The 25,591-nt window shown below is 40.9% G+C and overlaps 1 protein-coding gene across 1 annotated transcript in view; it reads right to left on the reverse strand.

The window, feature by feature from the left end:
- Positions 1–2,360: 2,360 nt before the first annotated feature.
- Positions 2,361–25,591, reverse strand: part of arap2 (ArfGAP with RhoGAP domain, ankyrin repeat and PH domain 2) — a 132,271-nt gene continuing 109,040 nt past the window's right edge. The window contains exons 26-33 of the mRNA XM_064343836.1: positions 24,982–25,099; positions 22,976–23,104; positions 19,089–19,225; positions 12,488–12,570; positions 11,011–11,046; positions 8,307–8,370; positions 4,681–4,809; positions 2,361–4,296 (exon numbers count right to left, since the gene is read on the reverse strand). Coding sequence (XP_064199906.1) covers positions 3,910–4,296; positions 4,681–4,809; positions 8,307–8,370; positions 11,011–11,046; positions 12,488–12,570; positions 19,089–19,225; positions 22,976–23,104; positions 24,982–25,099 — 1,083 coding nt within the window. The 3' untranslated portion in view covers positions 2,361–3,909. The remainder of the gene's footprint in view (positions 4,297–4,680; positions 4,810–8,306; positions 8,371–11,010; positions 11,047–12,487; positions 12,571–19,088; positions 19,226–22,975; positions 23,105–24,981; positions 25,100–25,591) is intronic.

Raw genomic sequence — 25,591 nt, forward strand, 5'->3', positions numbered from 1 at the left:
TGGGTTTTAAAATGAACTTCAGTTCCAGTTGAGTGGTTACAATCTTGTATCATATGCAGGCACATTTCTTAGCAAACACAGCATCAGTCATGAAGAGATGCAACTTCAGGGTCCTCATTATGTTGGTATGAATGGAAATAAGGTGTTTTCATTCAGGATAGCAAAAATAAATATATTGGCACTGTATAGCCCTGCATGTTTGACTGCTTAACGTGTCCTTAAACGAAGGCAAAAGTCACTGCTGTATGCATAATCTATATTAGATTACTGACCTTATTCACATGTGGTATACTCTACTAAAACATGTTCCGTATTCAAAGGAGTTAGAAACTTAGTTGGAAAAAGAAAAAATAAAACAAATCGAAATAAAAAACAAAAAGAGCAGACTGGAGAAACACCAAAGTCAAACACTTACTCATCATCACCGAGTTGTCAGACGGTTTTCAAGATGTCTAAATGATGAAATTTCAAAACAGGCAACAGATTTGGAAAGAATTTGGAGAAACAGTTTTGCAGCATTACTCATAAATGGTGCACTTTTTTAAAGCAAACGTACAATATGACCTCTAAATAAGAAGGGGGTGCTTTTCTGAAAACTATTAAAATACTAATGAGGCAACCAACAGAGTTAATGAAATAAAACGCGATTCCAAAATGCAGATGGAGGTTTAGAGACTACAAACGGAGAATGTCATGACTGGCAATAAAGCAAATAGGAATTCAAACTGAAGTCAATAAACAGGAACATAAACTACAGCAACATTTATCATAAAAACATGGCAGAACCTGACTTAGGGTGGTCCCAACAGCCAATAAGGCAGTGTATTTTCACAAACCATGAAACAATTAACAAAAAGGATAAGTGGCAGCAGAGTGGGGTCTTATTAAAATAAAGTGTTGATATTAATATTAGATTTGGCGCCCGCACAACTGGTCCATACGTGGACCTACGACTCCTTATATTTTATTTAACAGACAGAGAATGAGGAACATCTCACTTCACTTCCAAAGGGCTGTCGGTAAAGACGTAGCACAGAAGAAAGCCCAACGGGTTTTTTTTTTAAGGATTAGACACTATAATTGCCAAAGGCGTAAATCTGGAATAAAATTTAGAATATAACTCAACAATGCAACCGTATAAATCAATTTTAATATAGGGAGACCCCAGGAGAGTTCTCCCTACAGTATACTGTCGGAAAAAAAAAACGGAATCTCAAGGACTTGTACCTCTTTAACGTCACGTGCGGTGAAACTGGTGGTTGCATCCGGGGGTGCTGTAAGGGGGGTCGAGCAAGGACGATTCCAAGGGCCATTAGTGACAGCGACCCTCAAAAAACATTAGAACACAGGATTTTCTGGGGTGGTGGGGCCCAATGTGAGATGTTTTCATGGGGCCCAAAATCCCTGGTGGCTCCCCTGGTTGCGTCACACCTGCAGTGTTTCATTTGACCGGATGGGGGGTTTAAAATATTCATATAGTTGCTTCATAGGAGATGTCCCTGGATCAGAAGGTCATGATGAGTTTACTCTGGAACAAACATGATGAATCACGACAGAACACTGTCAGAGCCCAGGAACTGTGTAAACATATTACTTTATTTATTGTCATTGCTTTTTATATCAAAATATCTTCTCATAAGATTATTTCATTAAGCCATCTAGCATCTAGTAATGGCAAGATTAGCATTCTCAATTGTCTCCTTGTATTAAGTCCACAGATATTTTTGTAAAATTTATTTTATCTTCTTTTAGTACATCGTATTGGATTGTCAGATGTTCTTTTCTGTCTACAGTTATTAAGTATATACATTTATTACACACACACACACATATATATATATATATATATATATATATTTGTGTGTGTGTGTGTGTTCAGAGACATCTTTAATTGTTCATTTATTCCGTACATTATACGTTGTTGTAATGCATTAGTGATGACATGGCCCTCATTATGAACCAATTAACATTGGCTTTGACAATTCCATCCTCAAGTGCAGCACTTTTAATGCTGAATACTAATATAAATATTAAAATAATATATGCTTCCTTGGTGCTCCGGACTATCCCGTATGAAGGTCAATGGTGTATTTTAAAGCTGTTTGCATGCTTATGAGAGCTTACATTTAATAAAAGGAGTCCCGGATTCCCAGAACTACTTTCAAAGGCCTGCCACAGCAGCCCCCATGACAGAGAAGATAAAGAACAAAATGGACTGTGAGTTTCTTCTCTTTTTTTACCGAATTAATTAAATGCCAGTGGATGCAAACTAAATGCTTACTTCCCGCTGAAAGGTCAACAGCCCGAACCACAAAAATAGACTCAAAACACAAAAAAACACACATACACGCACAAGAACACACATTCCATCCAATGTAATGTATTATTAGACCTCAATTTACCAGTTACACGGTCTGCCCTGTCTCAGAATAACAGTTGCCTTATTTTATGAAATTCACAGAACACCAGAAACACAGTTCACCCCTCATTTTATTTTGAGCTGCTCTTTGTTCTTTTATCTAGACCTCAATCAATTCGCCATAATAGGCTATAATGAATAATCAAAACAATTATTCTGTTGTCTTCAGATGCATCATACAAATTACTACTAATTGTCTATACTAATTGCAATCATTAGAATAGCAAAGAAATATTGGACAGTTATATTTTATTATGTTGTCATTGGCACTGACAGTGACTATAAAGTTTTGATAAATCATGCAGTCGCTGCATAGATAAATTGTTCGTTTAAAGAAGATATAATATTTCAATGTTGACTGATACATTTAATTGCACATTTGATACTACAAAATGGAGCTTGGGCAAATGTGTTATGTGGAATGAATTTCCACCACTTTTAATGCTGGCAGGTTGAATAATTGATAGCACAGGGCTAAACTGCAGTAATGTAAGTGAATAACAGAGCCAAAGGCCCCACAAGCCCCACCCCTCCTTTGGGGATAGCTCGCCATGCAAAGCACATGATACAACCAATAACGTATCAAATACACTTTTAATTAAAACCCTTTAAAAAGGTGGACATGTGTAAATTAAAATAAGATCCCACAGGGAAAAGGTTTCAAATTACCATAATATACAGCACAGTATAAAAAATAAAAAAAATAACTGTACATGGACATGCATATAGCCAAAAAGGTACACTGATATACACAATAATCTAAACAACTTAGATTTTACTGATTGAAGCCATTTTGCTCAGTAATTGAAATAGTTCATCAAGAATCTGATTGGACTACAGCGAGTGCAGTTTTTTTCTTTGAGGTCGTGACGATGTAGTGACATTGGGAGAATACACTGCATCGGCGACAGCCTGACCCCTTGAAAACCGCCTCCCGGTTGAAGACAGCTCTTCAGTCAGCTCCGTTAAAGGCAGCTGAACTGTTTCCACCAATCACGGCTGTGCCCCCGCCCTCGTCGACCAGAGTCGGAAGAGTGACGAGCAGGGCAAGCCTCACCACATCCAGTTCTTTATTTTGGGTTGCAGCCAAAAGGAAGACATCGAATACACACAATGGCATACAGAATACAGCCTTCTATGACCAGACCAAGGCCAGACAAGCCTCAAACACTGCATTGCACCACCAAAATGACTGTGTAATATCTGCTGTGTACAGTTTCCACTTAAAAATTCAGGAGACGGCTGGGCATTCTGAGGTGAACATGAATGAACCCCCCTTATCCATCTCTCTCCCATCTCCCTCTTCATCTCTCTCTGTCTCTCTCTACCTCTTTCTCTCTATTTTCTTTCTCTCACTCCACATCTCTTTCTGTGACTCTCTCTCTCTCTCTACCTCTCTCTCTATCTGCCTTTCTCTCTCCCCTATCTCTCTCTCTCTCCCTCCTATCTCTTTCTCTCACTCCACATCTCTCTTTCTCTACCTCCCTCTCTCAGTCATTCTCCTCTCTGGGCCTCCGCCCTGTCTTACTGAGCACGGTGCTGAGCTCGTGCAGCAGCCCGGGGGGCAACTGCACCTCCCGCCCCAACGCGGGGGACTTCCTCTGCAGGGCCTGCTGTCCGTTCGCGGGCCCTTTCGCGGGCCCTTTCGCGGGCCCGGGCGGGGCCCCGCTCCTCCGCTTCTCGCCCGACGAGGAGGACGACGAGGAGGAGGAAGAGGAGGAGGAGGAGAAGGAGGAGGAGGAGGGGTGGGGAGACGCCTCTCTCTGCTTCAGGCACGCGTTCAGCAAGGCCGTCTTGTGCTGGACCGAGCCGTCTGCATTCTGCTCACGCCGCTCCCGGCCGCCACCGCTTCTGGAGATTTCTGACTCAAGCTCCCTCTGTTTAAAGAGACGACGGGAAAACCTTTGGTCCCCCTTCCCCTCCAACTCCGAGGCTAAGGAGTCAATCCCGCTCTGACAAGCACGGCACTGTGCAGCCCGTTTGGGTACCCCCGCGGCTAGCAAATGCTTGCTGATCTATTAGCCATACAGAGCTACGAGCATGTCATGACATCACACAGAGAGACTAAGCCTTTTTTTTAAATGATTGGATTTTGCCCAAAAGCATGGCTAGTACTCATTCTACATGACATGAAATATAAAGCCTATGCATAGCAATTCATGAAAAACTTTATTATTATTATTATTATTATTATTATTATTATTATTATTATTATTATCAATTTGTCTATTACTATTCTGTTTTTCCTGAAGAGACCATACCGCTTTAATCTTTTTTGGTTTTGCAGTTGGGGCTTTGTTCTGTGCTGGTGTTGGTGTGCCCCCTCTGGTGATTTTCTGAACTGCAGGCGGCCGGGCTCCTGTCTGGCTAGGCCAGAGGTCTTCTCCAAACTGTAATTACAAACGCAGGTACATCATACGCACAGGCCACTCGACACTGTCGTGATGCACATGCACGTGCTTGTGAGCCTGTGATGAGTGGTAGGCACATGGCTGGCTGAATCTCCCAAGTCTTTTAAAGCTCAGAGGACCGTCACTACAAAGGTGAAGTGGCGGAACAGCACTGCACAATGAAAACAGCTTGGGAAAAGCATGAAATCTTCATATGACTCAGAGGTCATAGTCAGTTGCATCTGCCTGCACAGTAAAATATTCAGTGTTAAATCAACTCTTACGGAGTACTTATGGTCCCTATTGGACTCATACACAGTAACATGTCCAGTGTTAATTCAACTCTAACAGTGTTAATTCAAATCTCAACAGATAACATTTGGTCCCACTCTGGAATGTGGGACTGAATGTTATCTTTTAAGAGATGAATTTACACTGGACATATTACTGTGATTCAAAGATTTGACTTTCAGTTAGCGTGCTACTTTACAGATACAACAGTGTGCTGAGAATCCAGCCATTTGTTTTTCCATTAATGTATTTATTTTTTTTACATTCATATACTAAAGATCATTACTTTTATCGTCAAGATCTGATTGGATTTTGTACGCTGTGGCACAGAAAGTAGAGTAGTCCTCTCCCTGTGGACAGCCTTGTTAGAGAAACTTTGCTGCAGCTTCCAGCGGCTGAAGCCAAATGTAAGCAGTGTAGCGGGAGGTGGCCAAGGTGAGAGGCTTGGTGTCACGGGGCACCTTATAAATGATAACGACTTGTCCTTTTGCCGGTTACCCCCAGCAACCTGTAACCTTTGAACCCATCAGGTTTGTCCCGCTTTGTCCCATTTAATTCCTGGAAACTCTTGACCCGCCACATGTTCTCTTCTGGTTTCCATGGAAACCGTGCCATAGAGAATGCTGGCTAATAGACAGCGTGGGATGTTCAAACGTAGGGGGTTTAAGAAAATCCAATATCCTGCACCCCCCCCATCTTCCTTCCCACAGGTCTACAGGGTGCAGGGGCATTGAGCGTTACGAGCGACACTTCTACTTTACTCCTTTACAGAATAGATTTAGCCTTTTCTGCGCAAAACTCGGGTGACTTGCAAAAGCTGTTCATCGAGGGCAGCGTTGTTCACTGCTCACCTTGTTTCAAAAGAACTTCAGCGAACAAAAAAAACGCATCCTGATATAATCACAACTTTCACACATTTACATCAAATATGCATAACAATTCAGACAGGATTGAATAGACAATGAATAATTGTATCTGCTGCAAACACTATTTACACTAAGAGAAAGCTTCATGAAAACTACAGTACTACAACTGAACCTATGGAAATAGCTTCGTAAACTGTACAACGTATAAATGTTCAGCGTTAATTCAGTTCAGGCTATATAAGCCCAATGGGGTTTCTTCTATGAGAGTAAAATGAATTCTACCAGAGCTGATTCAATAGTGACCATTTACTTTATTCAGAGATAGCTTTGTGAATACCAATGCTTCATTCACCACAGAAGTAAGTGAGGTATCTACAGTATGCTTCATAAAGCCTCTTGTACTTTTGCAAGCTTCATACATTGATTCATCTATTTTATGTCACACACAAGGTGCTTAACACAATGTCAGTGGAACTTCATATGACATCCACTTTAGAGTTTCGAGTCACAATAGGTAACCCTAAGCCAACACTGCTGGATATGTTTTTTTTTCGTTTTTTTTCCCCCATTTGGGTACTTATAAAATAATTGGATTATTTATTATGCTAAAATAATGCAGCAGACCATATAATTGAGGTGCTTGGCATCTCACCATTCATACTCACCAGCAACCTGGATTTATTTTACCTGATATTCAATCCAATTATTTTCCAATCATATGTTTGAATGAAACAAAAGCTGGAAATATATCTATGGGAGTGTAGGACCAGAGCTTTCTATCCTCTCCTTTATAGCTTTTCTATGAAAGCTTTGCATCTTCATATCTTTTCCATTATATATTTTTATTGAAAATAATGTCTTTCAATTACCTGCTATGATATAATAAAGATGACAAAGCACACGCATTAGCTTCCCTAATTGATTTACTGCTTAGTACCATATAAAAGCCCAGAGCAACTAGAAAATCACATGTCCGAGCTGCTTACATAAAGCTATAAAAAAAGAGCAAAAATCAGACCATTAAAATATCTGTGGCTTTTCTCCTTTTGTTTGCTTTAACGTGCATTATTTATACGTGCTGTGTCAATCTTTGACAGTAATAGCACTTAACTGTGGCTGGAGGGCCCTACAATTGATGTGATTGTTAGTCAATGTACTTACGCACATGTACTTACTTACAATGTGCTTATTTTAGAAATAAGGCTTTTCAGGTAATGTTATTTACGTTATCACCAAATTAATTTAGTTTGATTATGGTTGACTTGATTTGACCAATTCGTTTTTGTTTTCATTTGCAGTTTTTCTATTGTAATTAGGCTTACAAGAAATGTATAATTTGATATAAAATTTTGTTTTGCTCACATATAACCTTTTCTGTTTCTAGAGATGATGACAAATTTGAAGCTTGACATAATTCGCTCAAGATAAGTTATACGATGCATAATAGCCACTCATAATTACCACTTAATATTTAGCAAAAACAATTATTTTACAGCTATAATATTACTAACTGTTACATGTTATTTTCAATGCTACAATTATACTTTGTATGAAGCATGCCTTAAGTAATGACAATATACAATAGCATGTGCACAATAGGTAACTACAACTAGTACTAGTATGAGAATGTATAATAGGGGTGAGTAAAAGACCAAATCCCATATGATTTGTTTTTGCAGTTGTTTTTTTTCTTTCTATGTGAAAATGTGTTGTTTTACATTTCTGCCGAAAGTAATTACAAAATTGTCACACTAGTATGATTTTAAATTCAAATCAGCTACTCATGAACCTGAGCATTTCCTCAGCTTTTCATCTTCCCAAAGGAGATGCTTGTGCTGCCAATGGGGAAACTAGCAAAAACCAGCACAGCAGGCAGTGCTATGGTGAGCTAGCATTACATTTTTGATGCATGTGTAGTGTGATCGATATGTAGATTGTATTTGGGCTCTTGCCCACCATATTACCATATTTCATTTGTATTAGTGCTTTAATGTTGTTACATGCAGTATATTGAAGTTGGGGGTGAAAGCTGTCAGTACATCAGATTATCCCAGTGCTGGCTCTAGGATTTTGGTGGCCCTAAATAAGAAATAACCGGGGGAAGGGGGAGGGGGGGTTGCAACCGATCGTAGGGGGATGTGGAAAGCGATCACTTAGTCCGCAATCAATAGAGTCAGAACAGTTATCCACGCCCTCTGAATACCGCGCAATTTAAGCGGCTTTCAAAAATATTTAACAAAAAACCTTTAAAGCCTGACTTATGAGGCCCACAGACTGTTGTGGTCCTAAACCACAAGGACCGTCTATGCCAGTTATCAGGCAATAACCAAAGACACTCACCTTGGCCCTCAGAATGTCAGTTACCCATGAGGTCTGGGCCTCCTTCGTCTCACAGGACAGATACCTGCATGTCCAGAAACACCAAAGAAAAAAAACTATATTTACACAAGGTTTGTTGACAAGTTCAGGGGTTAACGAAAGTGAACTCGCTCTCATTATCTGCTCAATCAGGAAATGACATTTTCTTTTACTAAAAAAGGATAGAACATTAAACTGCAAGCTGGAAGCAAGTCCTTCAGTCATGCAAGTGAGAAAACAAAGTGCATGCTCCTTCATCTACCAGCCTTTGCTCATGTGAGTGAACCTTTTATGTGGTAGAAAGCACCGGAAAAAAAAAAACAAGAAAAAATAAAACAAGGATCACCTCAGGTCCCTGGAGCTAAGTGCGCTCCAACGACACTTTGCACCGAATGAGAATTCGCCCTGAAGGGATGTAACCTTGGGAAAACAGCTGACTGCCGAACACCACATGCAATATTCTCCGTGATTTCCAACTTCAGGTGTGAATTAACCCTTTTCTACTGGTGATTTTCAAAGAAAGCTAAAGGATAATGGGTAAAATTCAAGTATAAAATATTGAAAGGGATATTATTTTATTGTACATCGCTTGTAGTGTAGGTTCTAGCATAGAAGAATAATAATGCTCCATAATGTTTGGGACAATGAAAATCATTCTATTCTTCATTTGGCTCTGTACTACACAGTTTTAGATTTGTAATCAAACAATTTGCATGTGACTACAGTGCAGATTCTCAGCTTTTATTAAAGGGTATTTTAATACATTTTGATTTCGCCAGGCTTTTGAAGAAACATAGCACTGGTCAGCTCAGTAATTGCAAAGGGCCAGGTAGGCTAAGGATGACCACTACACTTTACAGTTAATGACCAAAAAATTTTCAAAATAAATGAAAACCCCCCAAAAACCTGTCTGACAGATCAGAAATACTCTTCCGGGTGTGGATATGTCAGTGATGACTGTGTGCAGACAACTTCACTACCAGAACTACAGAGGCTACATTGCAAGATGCAAACCACTAGTTAGCCACTAAAACAAGATGGTCAGGAGAAGTACCTAACAAGTACCTATAAGAGCCTGCAGAGTTCTGGAAAAAGGTCTTGTGGACAGATAAGAACAAGATTCACTAGCAGCAGAGTGATAGGAAGAGCAAAGTGTGGTGGCCAAAAGGAACTTTCCAAAAGCCAAATCACCACCCCACATCTGAGAAACATGGTGGTGGGGGTGTTAAGGTTTGGGCATGTATGGCTGCCACAGATACTGGCTTACCTGCCTTCATTGATTATGTAACTGCTAATAGCATCGCATCTGTTCAAGTTCAAGCAAATGCCTCCAAACTCATCAGTCCGAGCTCCATCCCACAGCAAGACAATGATCCCAAACATACAGCTAAAGCAACAAAGGTGTTTTTTAAAGCCAAAAACTGGAAAATGCTTGACTGGTCAAATGATTCAATCAAAGTGAATCCAAATAAACATAAGTTTCATGTGCTTAGGTGAAGACTAAAGGCAATGCAAAGCAGGAGCTGAAGATGGCTGCAGTACAGGCCTGGCAGAGCATCACCAGAGAAGATACTCATGGTGATGTCTATGGATCACATAATTCAAGCATCCATTGTATGCAACGGCTATGCGACAAAGTACTAAACATGACTACTTTCATGTCCATTAATATGTCCCAAATATTATAGTGTCCTGAAATGGGGGGCTATGCATAAAAAGTGTTGTAATTTCTACATGATGAAACCAAAGTGTATGCAAATATTCTTAAATAAAAGGTGAGAATGTGCCTTCTATTCACATGTGACTTGTACAAATCTAAAATTGTAAACTACAGTGATCAAATCAAGAAAACATATGTCTTTTACCCAAACATTATGAAGCTCACTGTATGGTTCTTCAGACTAAATCCAGAGACTCATGCCCCCTACAGGGCACAAACATGACCTGCCAGGGAGGTATCATGCCACAGTAAGGAATATGCAGGCTGTGGCTGTAGCTCAGAGCTTGGTCAAAACTGTATGGAAAAAAATACATGATTGACCTTATTTCATATTAATGAACAGAACTTCCACCTCAGTGAAGATCAGTGATCAGTGCTCAGGAGGTCAGATGCATGTGACCTTGGAGGGCATCGGTCATGAGGGCATGAATGGTTCTCTCCTCAGGTATGGTTAGGGTTTTTGGATGAGCACAGTCGTGATTCACCCGAAATGGCAGACCGTGTCTGACCCCAGGGTAAATGAGGCCATGGGCTGAACGCTCCCGCTCTTGCAAAGGCACAAGACACTGACTCTGCCATTGTGCGCGCTGTCGACAGTTCGCTGCTTGAAGTGCCCAAGGTATACGGCCACTTTGGGTCTAAGCCATCAAAGGGATGTCATGTGCTTTAAAAACAAAAAGTGTGTGTGTGTGTGTGTGTGTGTGTGTGTGTTTGTGTACGTGTGCATGCATAGTTGTGTGAGACAGAAAGACAGAGAGTCAGACAGAGAAAGAGGAACTGAAATGCTCTCTCTAAAACAAGATTTCCTGCACAATCTCAGAGGCCAGATGTAACTGATTGATTATGCAATGGATTGAGCACTAAGAGAAGCAATTTGATTAATCGTTTTACATCTTCATCTACTCCTGGGAAACAGGATAGTCAATTTGCAATTTGCAAGTATCCAAAGGGGGAAAAGTCACTCACCATTGCTGTTTTTCCATGTAAACTGTAAACCCCCAGCTATTCAGAAAAAAAAGAATAAAGAGAGTGAACAATTAACAAAAAAATGTATTGCAGTGCAAATTGACCAGAGCAATGAGGCAGCGCTTAAGAGTCACAGCTGAACAGGTGTTTGCCCGACAATGATTATGCACACTTTCATATACAGATAAAATAAAATACATAAGATGAAAGAAGAGCAGTGGAAAGGTAATGCAGGGACTTTGTGAGACTGGAGACTGAAGTGTTATAACTCATTGGGGAACTGTTCTGCAGCACTCCTACTCAGGTTGAGGATAGCAGCTGAACTCCGGGTTCGACCGCTCTGAGGTGTGATCCACACATAAACCTTTTTGCTGGGGGACGGCGGAGATTGAAACGGAGTCAGTCACGACCGGCTCCCAGTGACTCTGAGGACAAAGTGACCTCAAGGTCCTCAGCAAATGAGCAAAGCTGGGCTTCTGTGTTCTAGAGCCAGCGTGGTCAAAGAGAGAGAGAAACACAACGCCTTCAGCGGGAACACTGAGGCCCAGAGCGCTTCACACTCCTGCTGTAGCATTCTGGACCCCCCGCTATACACACATTCTCCTCTGTGGAGTTATGCGTCCACTCTCTTTCTCTTTCTCTCTCTCTCGCTCTCACTTTATATCTCTCTCTCTCTCTGTCTTTCTCAGTGTGTCTATCTCACACACACAAACTGAACAGTATTTATCACAAGAACACAAGTTTTGCTCTCTCTCTCTGTCTGTCTGTCTGTCTGTCTCAGTGTGTCTCTCACATACACATGGTCTCCTACTCTCTCACACACTGTTAGCAAAATAATTTAAATATTAACATATCCCTTTTGCTAATGGTCATTCCCTGCCTAAAAGTGATAGTGACCAAACAAAGAGAAACACACATTTCTCACTCTGATATGCCAGCCAGATATTTGAATCATTCCTTTGCCAACAAAGTGAGGACCAAGGGAAATGACAATTTCCTAATGCCAAACAAAAACTTGTACCCCTGCCTCAGTGCATTACAACAATGTGAAATGAACTGCATGCAAATAGAAGTTCCCATTTTCAGTTGAAATGGTAAGCCAAGGATTTATATCTGTTACATCACAATCACATTTAATCAATTTAGTCAGTCTAATTACAATGACAAATAGATGTGTTTAGCTCGATTTTGTGAGAGACATCGTTGCATTTGGGATACTCTGAGAGAGAAGGGAGGACCATACTAAAGAGATATGCACAATTATAGCAGCTGGGCATTATTAACGAGGACGAGCAGTAATGCAAAAATAATGAAAATCTCTCCGGTTAATTTATTTAGAAATATTGCTCTAACTTTCTGCTTTGCTAAAGCTCATCTTTTCAGATTAGCCATGATAGCCATGTATTGTTATTAGGACGCACTGGGGTGGCGCCCCATCGCAGCATCAGAAAGACGGTGGCTTCGTTCAACCGCTTACCTGGTGGTCGGCTTGAGCCTTCTCTTCAGCCCCAGGTAGCACTTGACGGAGCTCACCGACACTTCTCTCTCGGCCTTAGAGCTCTGAAAGGAGGAGTTTGTGTCCATCAGAGAGACCAGGAAAGCAAAAACAGGAAGCATACAAGGACTCTCATTCAGGGCTTCTGAGAAGAGGGAATCCTGGGTGGCCAACAGGGTCAGAGGCCACCTTGGTTTCCATGGAGAAAGACACACAGGTAGGGCCCCCCGATGGGATGGCAGTCTATCGCAGAGCCGTAATTACCCATAATCCATCACTCTTAATGCTGCCTACCAAATAGAGGAGCACTGGGTGTTTTTAAAGGACTTGGCAGAGGAACTATAGAGTGTAGAGGATCACGGTTGAATCAGTGGCTCAACACCAACAGTATATTCACCTAAGAGAAGGTCTGCTTTCAAGAGGAATGCTGTTATGTGGCTATGAATTGTACCATTTGAGTAATGCTCTTTGGAACCTGCTTTAACGAGTGCTAATTAGTGAAAACAGCTATTTGAATTACAATGTCAACAGCTGTGAAGGGTAGATTAAGTACTTGGTCACCCAGCCTCCCAAAAAATAAATACACACAGAAAAAAACACAGACACACATAGACACACAGACAGACAGACAGATAGACAGACAGACAGACAGACACACACACACACACATACACACAAACCCACATTTGTGCATGGTCACGCATGCACATGGGCAAACACACAAACCCGTATGCATTCACATACACACACACACACACACACACACACTTTTTTGTCCAGAAAGTAGTTTTAAAGGAGGAAAATGAAATGTGGCAGAATAAAGGAAAGCGTAGAGGAATAATAAACAGCATCAGTAGTATTAATATATAATTAATGGACTTTGAAAATGTAGGTGGTGATATGCGGGAAACGAACAATGTGCCTTATGTTACTGCAGTTTATTGACCTCTATGATCACACTCATCTGGAGCCAGATGGTTAAATGAAAAAAATGAAAAAATGAAGGTAGTCTCCGAGACTTTTCAGGCTGCCACTTCAACAACACCTCAAAAAGGTGAATGCTAACAGAAGCTGTCTCAGCTTCAATGCAACAACTGAAAACTTTTTGAGAAACCTTGAGATGAATCTTGATGTTTCAATGATTTTCTTCACAGTGAAAGTGACAAATGTGGGGCCATTCAGTGGGAGTGTCCTGGTAAAAACGTGGTTGAGTGGCAACAAGCCCCACAGCTTGGTATCTAATTCTAGAATGCCAGTGCTAGCTGTGACCACTAACCAGGGCACATTTTGGCAGGATCTCCAGTTACAAACTGTTCTCAGCTTTCTGGGGTGATGTCATCATGCAATTGTGTGGGTGAATCCCAACATTAATCCATACATTAACTTGAAGTTCATGGCGAAACAGGCGAGAACTTGTTTGTTGTGGTTACTTTAAATGTTCAAGCAGTTTAATCAAAACCAGAAGTGGCCCAGCGCTCTATTAAGCGACTTTGAGTTGCTCTTTCCCTTTTTTTTTTGTTCACTGCCTGCGTGTGACGCCTTGATCTCTGTAACCTTCACACCATCCATAACATTGTTTCTGAAATCCAATTCAATTTCTGCTACACTGCTAATTTCCACCTTTATCACTTGTTAATTAGGCACATTCCGCCACAGACTGGTATCACACTAATTAAGAAAAGAACAGCCTTCATTCAAAGCGTGTTTTTTTTATCGCATCAATTATTAACACATCTTCTCACTCTCTCGCAGTCTGGCTTTCAACTGGAGCGGAGCTTTAAAAATAGACCCTGGGGGGAGCGGGAAATGCATCTGCATCGTTTTTTAACACGGGGCCGTCGCATCGGGCCCCATGGGGATGTACACGGCACGACTTTTACAAGAAAATATATCAAAATTAATTGTAGAGTGATTGCTTTTTTTTTCTTTCTTTGAAGACTTTTAAAGGGATGCCAAGAGCCAAATGCTAAAAGCTCATTTTGAGAGTGTCTGATGCTCTATACATTTTCACAACAAAATATGTTAAAGCTCAGATGAAAACAGTCTTACAGTAGTACTGGGTCAGAATGTTTAAATAGTCTTAAAAACAGTGCTGGGCTTTCCTTTGTACTCACCTGCATTGGATGGAGAAAAGTACATGATGGAGAATAGTGCTAATTATTTGTTACCATACAAAAAAAGATTATTTATTTCACCCTATGTGTAATTTCAAGTGTTTTGTGTGCAGAGATTAATTAAGTGTGCGGTGTTCTTTTATTCCTTTGTTTAATGTATTCAACAATTAATTGCAATAGAAATCGGGAAAAATGAAAAAGTTTCACTCTCTGTGGTTCTGTGGATCCAATCAACATTCGGGGTTATATTTCCCGCCTGGCGCATGGCATGTTGGAAGCCAACACATTGGCGAGTAGGGTTGGGTACCGAAAACCAGTACCTTAATGTCACCGGTTCCTATATGGTCAGCACCGACCGGACCAAATCACTATGCATATTTCGGTGCCTCGTTTCGGTGCCGGTGGCAAGTGGTATTTTTGTTGTGGATTTTGAGACGCCTGAGCCATTTGGCAATTTCGTGACTCAACATGCCTGGAAATGGGAGGAAATCTGCCGCTGGGGGTGTGTCAGCCAAAACCGGGCAGCGCATTGCAATTTTAGTGCAGCTCAATGCAATTTTCATGTCAGTCTAGCTTGCGACTGGCACCCTCGCCGCCTGCCTAATCAGACCAGGTCTACAGCACAAAACGCAGCCCAGCATATGGTGAATGGCTAATTTCGAGGATTTCCCATGCAAAGCATTAATTATCATAGCTTATTCAAAAGTCAATAAATGGTTTGTGTGGGTCAAATTTGGCTAACAGTACATATCCCAGAAGCAGAAAAAATGCAAAGGCTACTTTGCATTTATTGTTCATTTCTTTTTTATTTTTTTATAATTTTCATTCCTGTACGTATTTCTATTTTTAAGAGCATACACTTGCCTGCTACAATAAGTCACATTACGTTTGGGGTGATCTCAAATGGTTCATGTACAAATGTTAACGTAGTCCGATGTTACAATTGCAAAGAGTGTGCGGGACAGCTGTAATAGAGTACAATTGTAATGACAAAAAAAAAAATTGCATAAGTCATTAATATATGCAATATTTCCAGGGCAAACATTGCTGGTTCAAAGGAGAATACTGTGCATGGATGTTTAAATCAGCAACCAATTAGGAAGATTATGTTTTTTTAGTTTTAGTATTTAGGCTTCACACCATTTGTTAGGTGGAAACCAGGTTTTATTTCTTCTATACCCTTACATGTGTAACGATTTATACCCTTATATATGTGTAACACAGGAACGTTAGCGGCCTCTGGCTTCCTGACCACGAGACTAACCCTCAACTAAGTCACGTTCACCAATAACTATTGCTGGTCAACCAAGGCATAATTAAGTGCCAGTCCCCTTTCTCTTAAAATCCTGCAATAAACTCTCTGCTTGATCAATTAAGCATCAGCCTGGGGCAAGGAACACCCCCTTTTTGGAGGAAAATAGACAACCTGATTTAACAGGCTTAAACATTAAAGCAGTTTATCTATCCATGTATATCGACTGATCCAATACCATGAGCCAATCAAATGTGTGTGTACCCAAAAATAATCCACCAACCGGGTTTCAGTAAACACATGTGGGATTCCGTCACGTCAGTGACTTTTTGAGCATACAAACTCACCAAAAAGCTGAACAACTGGGTGCTCTGAGGGGTGCTCTGAGGGCAAGGACGCTTGTCTACATTCCACCTCGCTTCTATGAGTCAGACCATCTTTCTGGCAATATTTCAAGTGACGTTAGCTTAGACGTCATACCATATTTAAAGCATCCCTTACTGAAACAGCTAATTGCAGAGGCATGCAGCTAAAAATAGTCCCCAGACCCATGCTTGTTTAACAGCCAGTCACCAATACACAAGGATAATGTGCTCCTAGATATTTTAGGAAGTCTTGCGATTTTACCATTCCCATGAACTTATCAATCAGTTATATGCTATGCCAGTTCAGCTATTGTCTCCAGCTGGCACCCTTTCAGTTAATGACAGATGGGTGACAAATTAAAGGAAAAACCAACATAAAGTGTCTTAGTAAGGTGTTGGGCCACCACAACAGCTTCAATGCCCCTTGGAACAGATTCTACAAGTCTCTGGAACTCTACTCGAAGGATGGAACACCTTTTCTTCCAAAAGATATTCCCTCATTCGGTGTGGTGGTGGAGAGCGCTGTATAACACATTGGTCCAGAATCTTCCATAGGCGTTCACATCACTTTCATAAAACATTTTCATCAAACCATTCAGTGACCGCTTGTGCCCTGTGGATGGGGGCACTGTCATCGTGGAAGAGACCACTCCCATCAGGATAGAAATGTTTCATCATAGAATAAAGGTGATCACTCAGAATAACTTTGTATTGATTTTCAGTGACCCTTCCCTCTAAGGGGGCAAGTGGACCCAAACCATGCCAGGAAAATGTCCCCCACAGCATAACAGAGCCACCAGACCCCTTCACTGTAGACGTCAAGCATTCAAGCCTGTACTGTTCTCTTAGTGTAAGACACACATGCACTTGCTCGCTTGTCCAGAACATGGTGAAGGATGGCTCATCTGACAATATCACTTATTTCCACATCTCTCGCATCAAGGTGAGATCAGAGATGATCTTGCCTTGGGAAAATGCTCAATGTTATATGTATATACATATTTTTTTCTCTTATTTCTGAATGTCCAATTTCATTCCTCAGCCACACTCACTGCCACTACCCCAGCTGTTTGACTGCAGACAAACACACCCTCTCCTTCAAAACCCCTGTAGTCAGTCTGTTTATATATTTTTTTTCACATCGCAGCCCACAATTTGAGCTCACATATACACAAGTCAAAGGAACACACTTTGTCTGCAGGCTGAGCAAGACAAAGAGACTGGGTGACTGACGGACCAGCGGGGGTCGCCGGTGAGCGATGATTCATCCTGGTTGACTTAAACCTCTACGGGCGCGACTATGGCCAATTATGCACAGCCCTGTGGGGCTACCAGTGACAATCAGCACCGGTACAGTCTGGATTTCATACCAGACCGTGGAACCCATCCGCAAACAGGACCAGTGACCTACAGGATGAGTCACCCAGCAACCTCCGGTTCTCATACGGAGAGGAAAGTGGTAGCCTCTCATTTCTTCTTTCCTTCTTTCTCCTTTCCCTCATTACAACTTTTCTCCATAGCCTCAACACAGCAGGGGAAATGCTTTCGGTTTACTTTAACAGACGCAGTTATCCAGAGCAACTTTCAATACTAACACAAGTGCAAAGATCAGCTACCAAAGTGTACCAATTCCCTTGAGGGGGAAATTATTACCCCAAGACACGACTGACAAATTAGCAAACACCCTATTGAACATGACACTAAGTTGTGGAAAAAATGACAAAATTATGCTAATAAGCATTCAACTATGTTATAGGAACATAAGCGACAAACGAAAGGCTCTGCAAACAGAAAAAAAGTTATATCCAGTCATTGTGTTCCCTCTACTGTAGTCAACTGTATCTGTCAGGTGTGTCTTCATTTTCAACCCCCATCACATTTTTAAATCAGCTATCAACGTCTTGGCCATTAACACAAAAAAATAAAGTCCTAGAAGCTAGCCAGCTAGGCCACACACGACTGCTAATCCATAGCCAGGTCAATGTGAGTCCAATATAGTCAACTACTTTATATTACAAAAAAACTAAAATAGCATAACAAGACGGTGGAGTTTCAGGCTGCATAAATGTTTGATGATGATGATGATGAACTAATACAGACTCATAAATAGAATAGATCTGTTGAATCTATGTATTATATTTCCTTTCCCTTTTCCTTTCCTTTTCTCTGTAAAGCATCTTTGTGACAATGACTCTGTAAGAAGCGCTATACAAACAAAACTGAATTGAATTTCATCTAGTCGTCTTCAATACAAGTTAATCCAAACAGCCACGCAGGTTATTACATTTATTGCATTTACATTTAACAGATGCTCTTATCCAGAGCATCTAAAAAGACTTGAAAAACCATTTCAGTACAGTTCAGTCACAATCAATGCCAGATATGTGTAAGAACAAACACAAAGCACACAAACAAAGCAACAATCATTTATTTATTTATTTACTTATTTATTTTTAAACCCTAAACCTTTTCACTGTCTTAACTACAATGTAAAGATAATATTGCAAACACAAAAAAGTTTTAAAGCTTGACAGCGATTATAAACTGGTGCAGAAGGGCTTCTGCTTCTAAGTGCTGAAAGGTGTGTTGCTATTAGCAACTTGCTAGGAGACCCAAAGAGTTTTTTTTTTTTTTTTTTTTTTTCTGGCAGAGAGGCAGTCGCTCTGGCGGCTAAACGCGTTTACAGGGTCTCAGTCTGTCAGAACAATGGAAGGCTTGTCATTCATACCGGGCACATTCCAGATTTCCACAGATTTCTTTGCTCACTCTTTGTTTGAGTCCTCGAACACAGAGCGCCACAGAAAACTGAAGGAGAGAGAGAGAGACGGGGCGAATCTTATTGATGTGCTCACCTTCATGTCCTTGTAGATGCAGAGCTTTCCGTCTCGAAGAATGGCGTACCTGTCCTGGAACTTGTGCCCAGAGAGCAGTTTGGAGGACCCGTCCTTGAATTTAAGATGATCCCCTTTAGTAATCTCCTTAGTGCAACCTGTAAAATCGAGGGGTGGGGGGGGGGGGTGTGGAAAACAGCACATCAATATGTCTGCTACAGATGGTCTTTTTCAGGTGGTGGGAAGTGACTGTAAAAGATGCAGGCACGTTACAGTTTCACGACAATGAAATACACAGAGAGTGAGTCTGATTCAATGATTCATAAATTGAGGCCCTGATTGTCCATTACAAGCACAATCACATAGGGGTGAGCGGGATGGTCGGATTGTCTGACTATCCTGTATGGGATAATGTCTTTTTTTCCAGATACGACAACAATCCGACTACTACAGACCAATATCTGTAGTCTGAGAAACATTGTATATTTCAGCTGAATGTGCACAATGTTGGAACATGCTTTTAAAACTGCTGCGAGAAGCAACCAAGGTCCCTTTTCTAAATACCAGTCCACTCTATAAACACCGTTGCTCGCATTTTTGCGACTGGGCTATTCTTGACAGATGCCTGTGCCTTGTCCTTAACTGGCAAGAGTACTATCAGCCACTTTCATTCTAGAATATTCATTGTTTGTTTTATTGCCTTGTTTTCTTTCACACCTTTACTTAGTCTGGGGTATGTTGTGTATTTATTTACTCGTCTCCATTGCGGAAAAGTTAAGCAGTGACTCAAGGGGATAGTTTTCGCTTAGCTCGGTGGTGTGGAACCTTTGCTCGGCACCACCAACAGGCTGCAGCTTTCAGTCTGCAACTGAGCCTGCTTTGTTAGGCGCATGGCAAAATTCTGTACCCCAAGCAGGCACATTCACAAGCATATTGTCAAGTTTATTGCTTTGTTTTCTTTTGCATCTTTACTTAGTCTAGCCCGTGTATTTATTTGCCTGCTTCTATAGCAGCAAAGTTACGCAGTGACGCGCAGGGGCAGCGTTCGCTTACTTGCAAATTGGTGCAATGGGGCAGCATCGTCCGTCTGCTTTGTGTTTAGCTCCCCTCCCTCCGGTGCTGCTAAGCACTCACAGAACAATGAATTCATTGTTTCCTCCTTTTCACTCGCAACAATGTTCATGTCCCATTTCACAGCGAAACAACGCCAAAAAAACAAGTGTCAGCCACACAGAGCAGTCTGCTTTCTGTTTTTTTACATTTATTTATGTATTTTTTATTTTTATTTTTCCTTCCGACTATGACTATTGGGGCTTTTGGAAAACGGAATCCGACTCCAACATGCAAACGGTTATGACAGTATAAATACGTAGGTATATGATGTACTGACACACTACTCTCAGTAAATAACTGCACAGTTATGCATGTGCCACATAGAACACTATCATCAAATCTTTCAGTGGAGTTAATCATGCATGTAAACATGCGTCAATAACATTAATCTTTTTTTTTTCCCAACACAACTGCAGTCAAGCTCAACCTCCTTCATCAATAAGAAAGCAGATGCCACTAAAATAATTTTTCACCTCAGGTCTCGTTGAATACACAGTGCACATGCTAGTGCATGATGAGAGGCTGAACTCTTGTGGATACAGTAGAAGAAGACAATAATATGAAAACCTGCACCGTCAGAAAGATTGCTGAACTGAAATTGCCAGGTCAACTCCTGCCCAGTCAAGCGAAGGGAGGAGACAAACTGTTGACTGGGGAGGGAGGGGGGGGGGGGTTCAAAAAATATTTCTGAAAAAGGTCATATACACAGCAAAATTACTAGTGTTAAATCAACTCTATCAACTCAGTGTTAACCCGTTCTGTAGCACCCCACATTTTTAACACAAGTCTGAAAATAAACATCCATCCATCCAATGTCTATACCCGCTCATCCTGGGCAGGGTCGCGGTTGCTGGAGCCTATCCCAGCGAGCATTAGGTGAGAGGCAAGATTACATCCCAGACAGGCTGCCAATCTATCGCAGGGCACACACACCATTCACTTATCATTCACTCACACACTCATGAAAATAAAAATGACATACCCAAATTAAAATGGTTACTATTCTTCAACCCTTTTGACTAAAGACATAATCCTGGACTCTTCTGAAGGTTTTACCGTGATTTGTATCGTCTGTTGATTTCCAAAACACACAGAGGGTGAGGACCCCCCAAGCTTGTTTTGCCTCCCCAAGTTACAAAATACCACTGCCATTAAAACATTGGAATTGCAAAATTGTTATAGAGGTAGGACTGTGAGTTTTAGCGCTATATCATGTGACCAGACCGACTGAAAATTTCACCATAAAAAACGGAATTAACGTAAATAAACCCACTCCAGTCGTGCGACTTGAGGTGTAAAAATAAACTCAAACAGAGTCCAGAGGGGACACTTAGATTTAAAAGTACTCTATCAGAGTCTATTTTAGCTGCGTGCTTTTGCTTTTAAATCTGCCCGTAATGAACTTGCCATCAAACGTTCTGCAGTCCTGAACCGAAAAAGAACCCGCGCAATCCATCTGTTGAAGGAAGGATTCATGTGAACCCTGTGGGCCACCAGTGATCGTGACTGCACAGACGGTGCAAGCATGCAGAGCAACAGAGCTGCTCAATGCATAGCTGTCTCTGGCATGCCACGGAAATCTCCCTGCCCTCCTACTCGGGACCGGCGGCTGTGCGGAGGGAGGGAGACGAAGACGCGGGCAGCCGATCCCTACGCCCTGGGGTCTGACGGAGAAACGGCGCAGATTTACACCGGGTTCTCCCTCCTTCAGCACACCCCGGGGGCGTAGGGATCAGAGCGGAGGCGCAGAATGAATGGCGCAATAACAGGAGTGGGTGAAAAACGTGATCGATCGGAGAGACCATCGCACGGACAAGAGACAGAGAGGAGAGGGGGAGAGAGAGAGATAGAGAGAGAGAGAGAGAGAGAGAGAGAGAGAGAGAGAGGGAGAGAGAGAGAGAGAGAGAGAGAGAGAGGAAAAGAGAGAGAGAGGGTGAGTAACGGAGAGAGGGAACGCGAGAAAGGGAGGTAGTGAGAGAAAGATAGGGAGAGCAAGCAAGAGAGAGTGAAAGTGAGACAGACAGAAACCGAGACAGAGAAATCACACCCCAAACTCCATAAGCCACATTGTGCCCACATAGCCACAAATTACAGCTGTGAAGCCAGAAAGCCTGTTAAGACACCCGAGACACTGGCAGAATAAAACCCAAATTTAACTAAGGGGGCACGGTGCGCACCCAAACATCAAAAAGTAAAAAAAAAAAAAAAAAAAAAAAGAGATAGACATTCTGTAAGGAATTAAGGCACAGTAGGCCTACTGCAAAACGCCTTCAGAAATGCATTTGCATTACTCCATTTTGGGCTATTAATGCATTTAAACGACACACAAATGTCACGCTTAATTTTGCGTTTCCTACAAACGGGCTTTGGAACATAAGGGGAATCTGCTGTAGTCATTCAATTTGTGGAACAGATTTGAAAGACCTCTTTTTCCAATTTGCTTTAAAAATAAAAATACCAACAGTACTCATTGGCCTCACCTTCAGACTGAATTAACCCAGCTTAAAATAGTTTTATTTTATAAAATGGATTGTTTGATCCTGGATGCTCATTGGCTGAGAGTGCGTTTTACAGTGATTGTAAATCCGAGACAGTAACAGTTCATCAAACAGCATGTTTGTAAACAGTATCACACCACGCAAAACTATTACTTGCAAATATTACAAATTAAATAATATTGCGTCATGAATTAATTTATATACTCTGCTTCATGTTGTGCATAACACCCCAGCATCTATGACTGTATTCACGATACAGCACAGCCTGTTATGCCATATTGCTTAAATGTACTATACCTTGATGGAAGTCAGCCACCTTGGCTCCACAGAATTTCTTTATCAACAAAAAGGCAGAACTCGGGTCTTCCAAACTCCCCCATTCAAGGACCTGTTCTAGAACCTTCTCTTTGTAGTGTAATGGACGTTCTGCCCATCACAACAAGAGATAGAGGGAGGGAGAGAGAGAGAAAGAGAGATTTTATTGTGATAAAAATGATTGAAGAGCATACTGTACATTTATTGAGTGAATTCAAAATCATGTCACAATAATAAAATGAGAATGTTATACAAGCAAATTTCTGAAACGTGAATAATATTTAAAAGATAATAAAAGGACATCTGAACAATATGTGATTGTCAACAGTTTTGTCGGGTAGTTTATTTTATTTTTCCCTGCAAATTAAATAAATTATTTATATTATAATGTCATATCTGGGGCATTTAACCATAAATGCAGGAATTATTTCCTGAAATTTCCATTCTATCAACACAAAAATCCATTAAATAGGCTGTTTTTTCCTTACTTCGTTTTTATAATTATGTAGCTCAAATTTGCAATTATCCTTTGCATATCTGAACATGATTAGAAAACACACTCATGTGCAAAATAGACCTATTATCACCTCCTAATTTACACAAAGGGTAATGCAGTAAATGCTGTTGGCAAAATCACTTGCATTTCCCTAGCCTCCCGCATCACCCTCTTCTCTTTCTGCTAATAGTTCATCACATCCAAGGACAAAAAAAAACATCTACGTCACATATACAACCGTTTTCTTTTGTCTTTTTAAACCTCTAAAAAAAGAAGCAGTTTGAGGCAATGGAATTAACTTCTCATTCTTTCACAAATATTTGTTTCCCTTTTCTGAAACTGTTTATCCATCAAAGAATAGTTTCAGCTATCCTTAATTAGTCTTCTAATTCCCTCTCTCTATTATAAGACAATATTGCTTGTAACTGAGGGCAAACTAGACGTGGTGCAGAAAGCTGTCACAATATGATGTTGCACATTTGGTTTTTGTTTGCTATTCCCTTGGGCGAATGGGAATTACTGCTAAACTGTAAATAAATCAGACTGATATAAAGTGTGCTCCTTACATGACAAGAGCAAGATAAGTACAAGCATAAAAGCAGGTACAAGCATACCAGGTGTCCAAAGCATTAGACAAGATGAGGTGCCTTTGGAGACTACATGCTGATTTTTCATTTTTTCTTCAGAAATATTTGTTTACTCTTCTCATATGTGACTCATCAGACTTGGATTAAAATAGCTAAAATGTATCCGTTTGGCTATTTGAGTGCATGTTGATCCCATTTGAGTGTGGAGAATGAGTTATAAATAATGTGTATTCAATGATATATATGCAGTATACAGAACATTCTTGACTGGCCAAATCATTCACTCGATCTGAATCCAGCTGAACACATGTTTCATATGCTGAAGAGAAAACGTAAGGCAATTAGCCCCAGAAACAAGCAGGAGCTGAAAATAGCTGCAGTACAGGCCTGGCAGAGCCTCACCAGAGAAAATACTCAGCACCTGGTGATGACTATGGGTCAGAGACTAAGAAGTCATTGCAGGCAGGGAAATGCGACAAAGTACCGAATATGACTATTTTAATTTACATGACATTGATATATCCCAAACATGTGCTGTAATTTCCACATGGTGAAACCAAGGTTTATAAGATGCCCTTAAATAAAAGCTGAGAATGTGCACTTTAACCCATGTGAATTGCTTGATTACGAATATAGAATTGAGTATAGAGCCAAATCAAGAAAAAAATATGTATTTGTCTCAAACATTATGGAGCTCACTGTAGATTACAGTAAAAGATGGCATAAATCATACATCATGAACTTGCATTATGATTTGAGTAAGATATAAGTAGTCTTACATTTTAATAAAAATCTAAAGGGAAACAGTTGGCTTTTACTGTTCAGAAGCAAAACATATGCAAATGCAAATATGCTACTTTGTGAGCCTGGAGCTGCTTTTGATGTTCAGGGCAGTAATTTCGTACCCAGATCGCCGTTCTCGATGACCTCGAACGTGGTCCACAGGTCAGCTCTATCCGCTGTGACGTTCCGCATCTCCAGCACGACGTCGGCTAGCTCGTCTGCCCGCATGGTGGGCGACACCTTCCACACAAAGGACCGTCTGTTATAGGCAAGGATTCAGCGCTAGCCGCTATCTCTCACAGCACACCACACCACACCACACAAGCAATCTCACCAGATATTCACTGTCATTAATGTGTTCAATGTATAACACTTACTTCTGCAAATTAGGCAATTTGTCAGGAGATGACTTTGTGATATTTGACTGTGTGTGTGTGCGAATGTGTGTGTGTGTGTGTGTGTGTGTGTGTGTGAGTGCATGTGTGTGTATGTCTGTGGGTGCAATTGTCTGCGTATCTAAATGGGGACTGTGGTGTCACTGCACATGCACAAAGAAGAAACCTGATAACCAAGCGGGGGACATTTTAAAACAAAATCTTCTATGTCTAGTTTAAAAATATATATTTTGAGATTATGGTCCCCATTTTTGATGGATATAGGTTGTCCCCTCTTGGTAAACATAGATGTTTAAACCTGCATTCTTTATTGCTAATGGATTTATGAAAAGTAATT

The sequence above is a fragment of the Anguilla rostrata genome, chromosome 7, assembly GCF_018555375.3.
Source record: "Anguilla rostrata isolate EN2019 chromosome 7, ASM1855537v3, whole genome shotgun sequence".
NCBI lineage: Eukaryota > Metazoa > Chordata > Actinopteri > Anguilliformes > Anguillidae > Anguilla > Anguilla rostrata.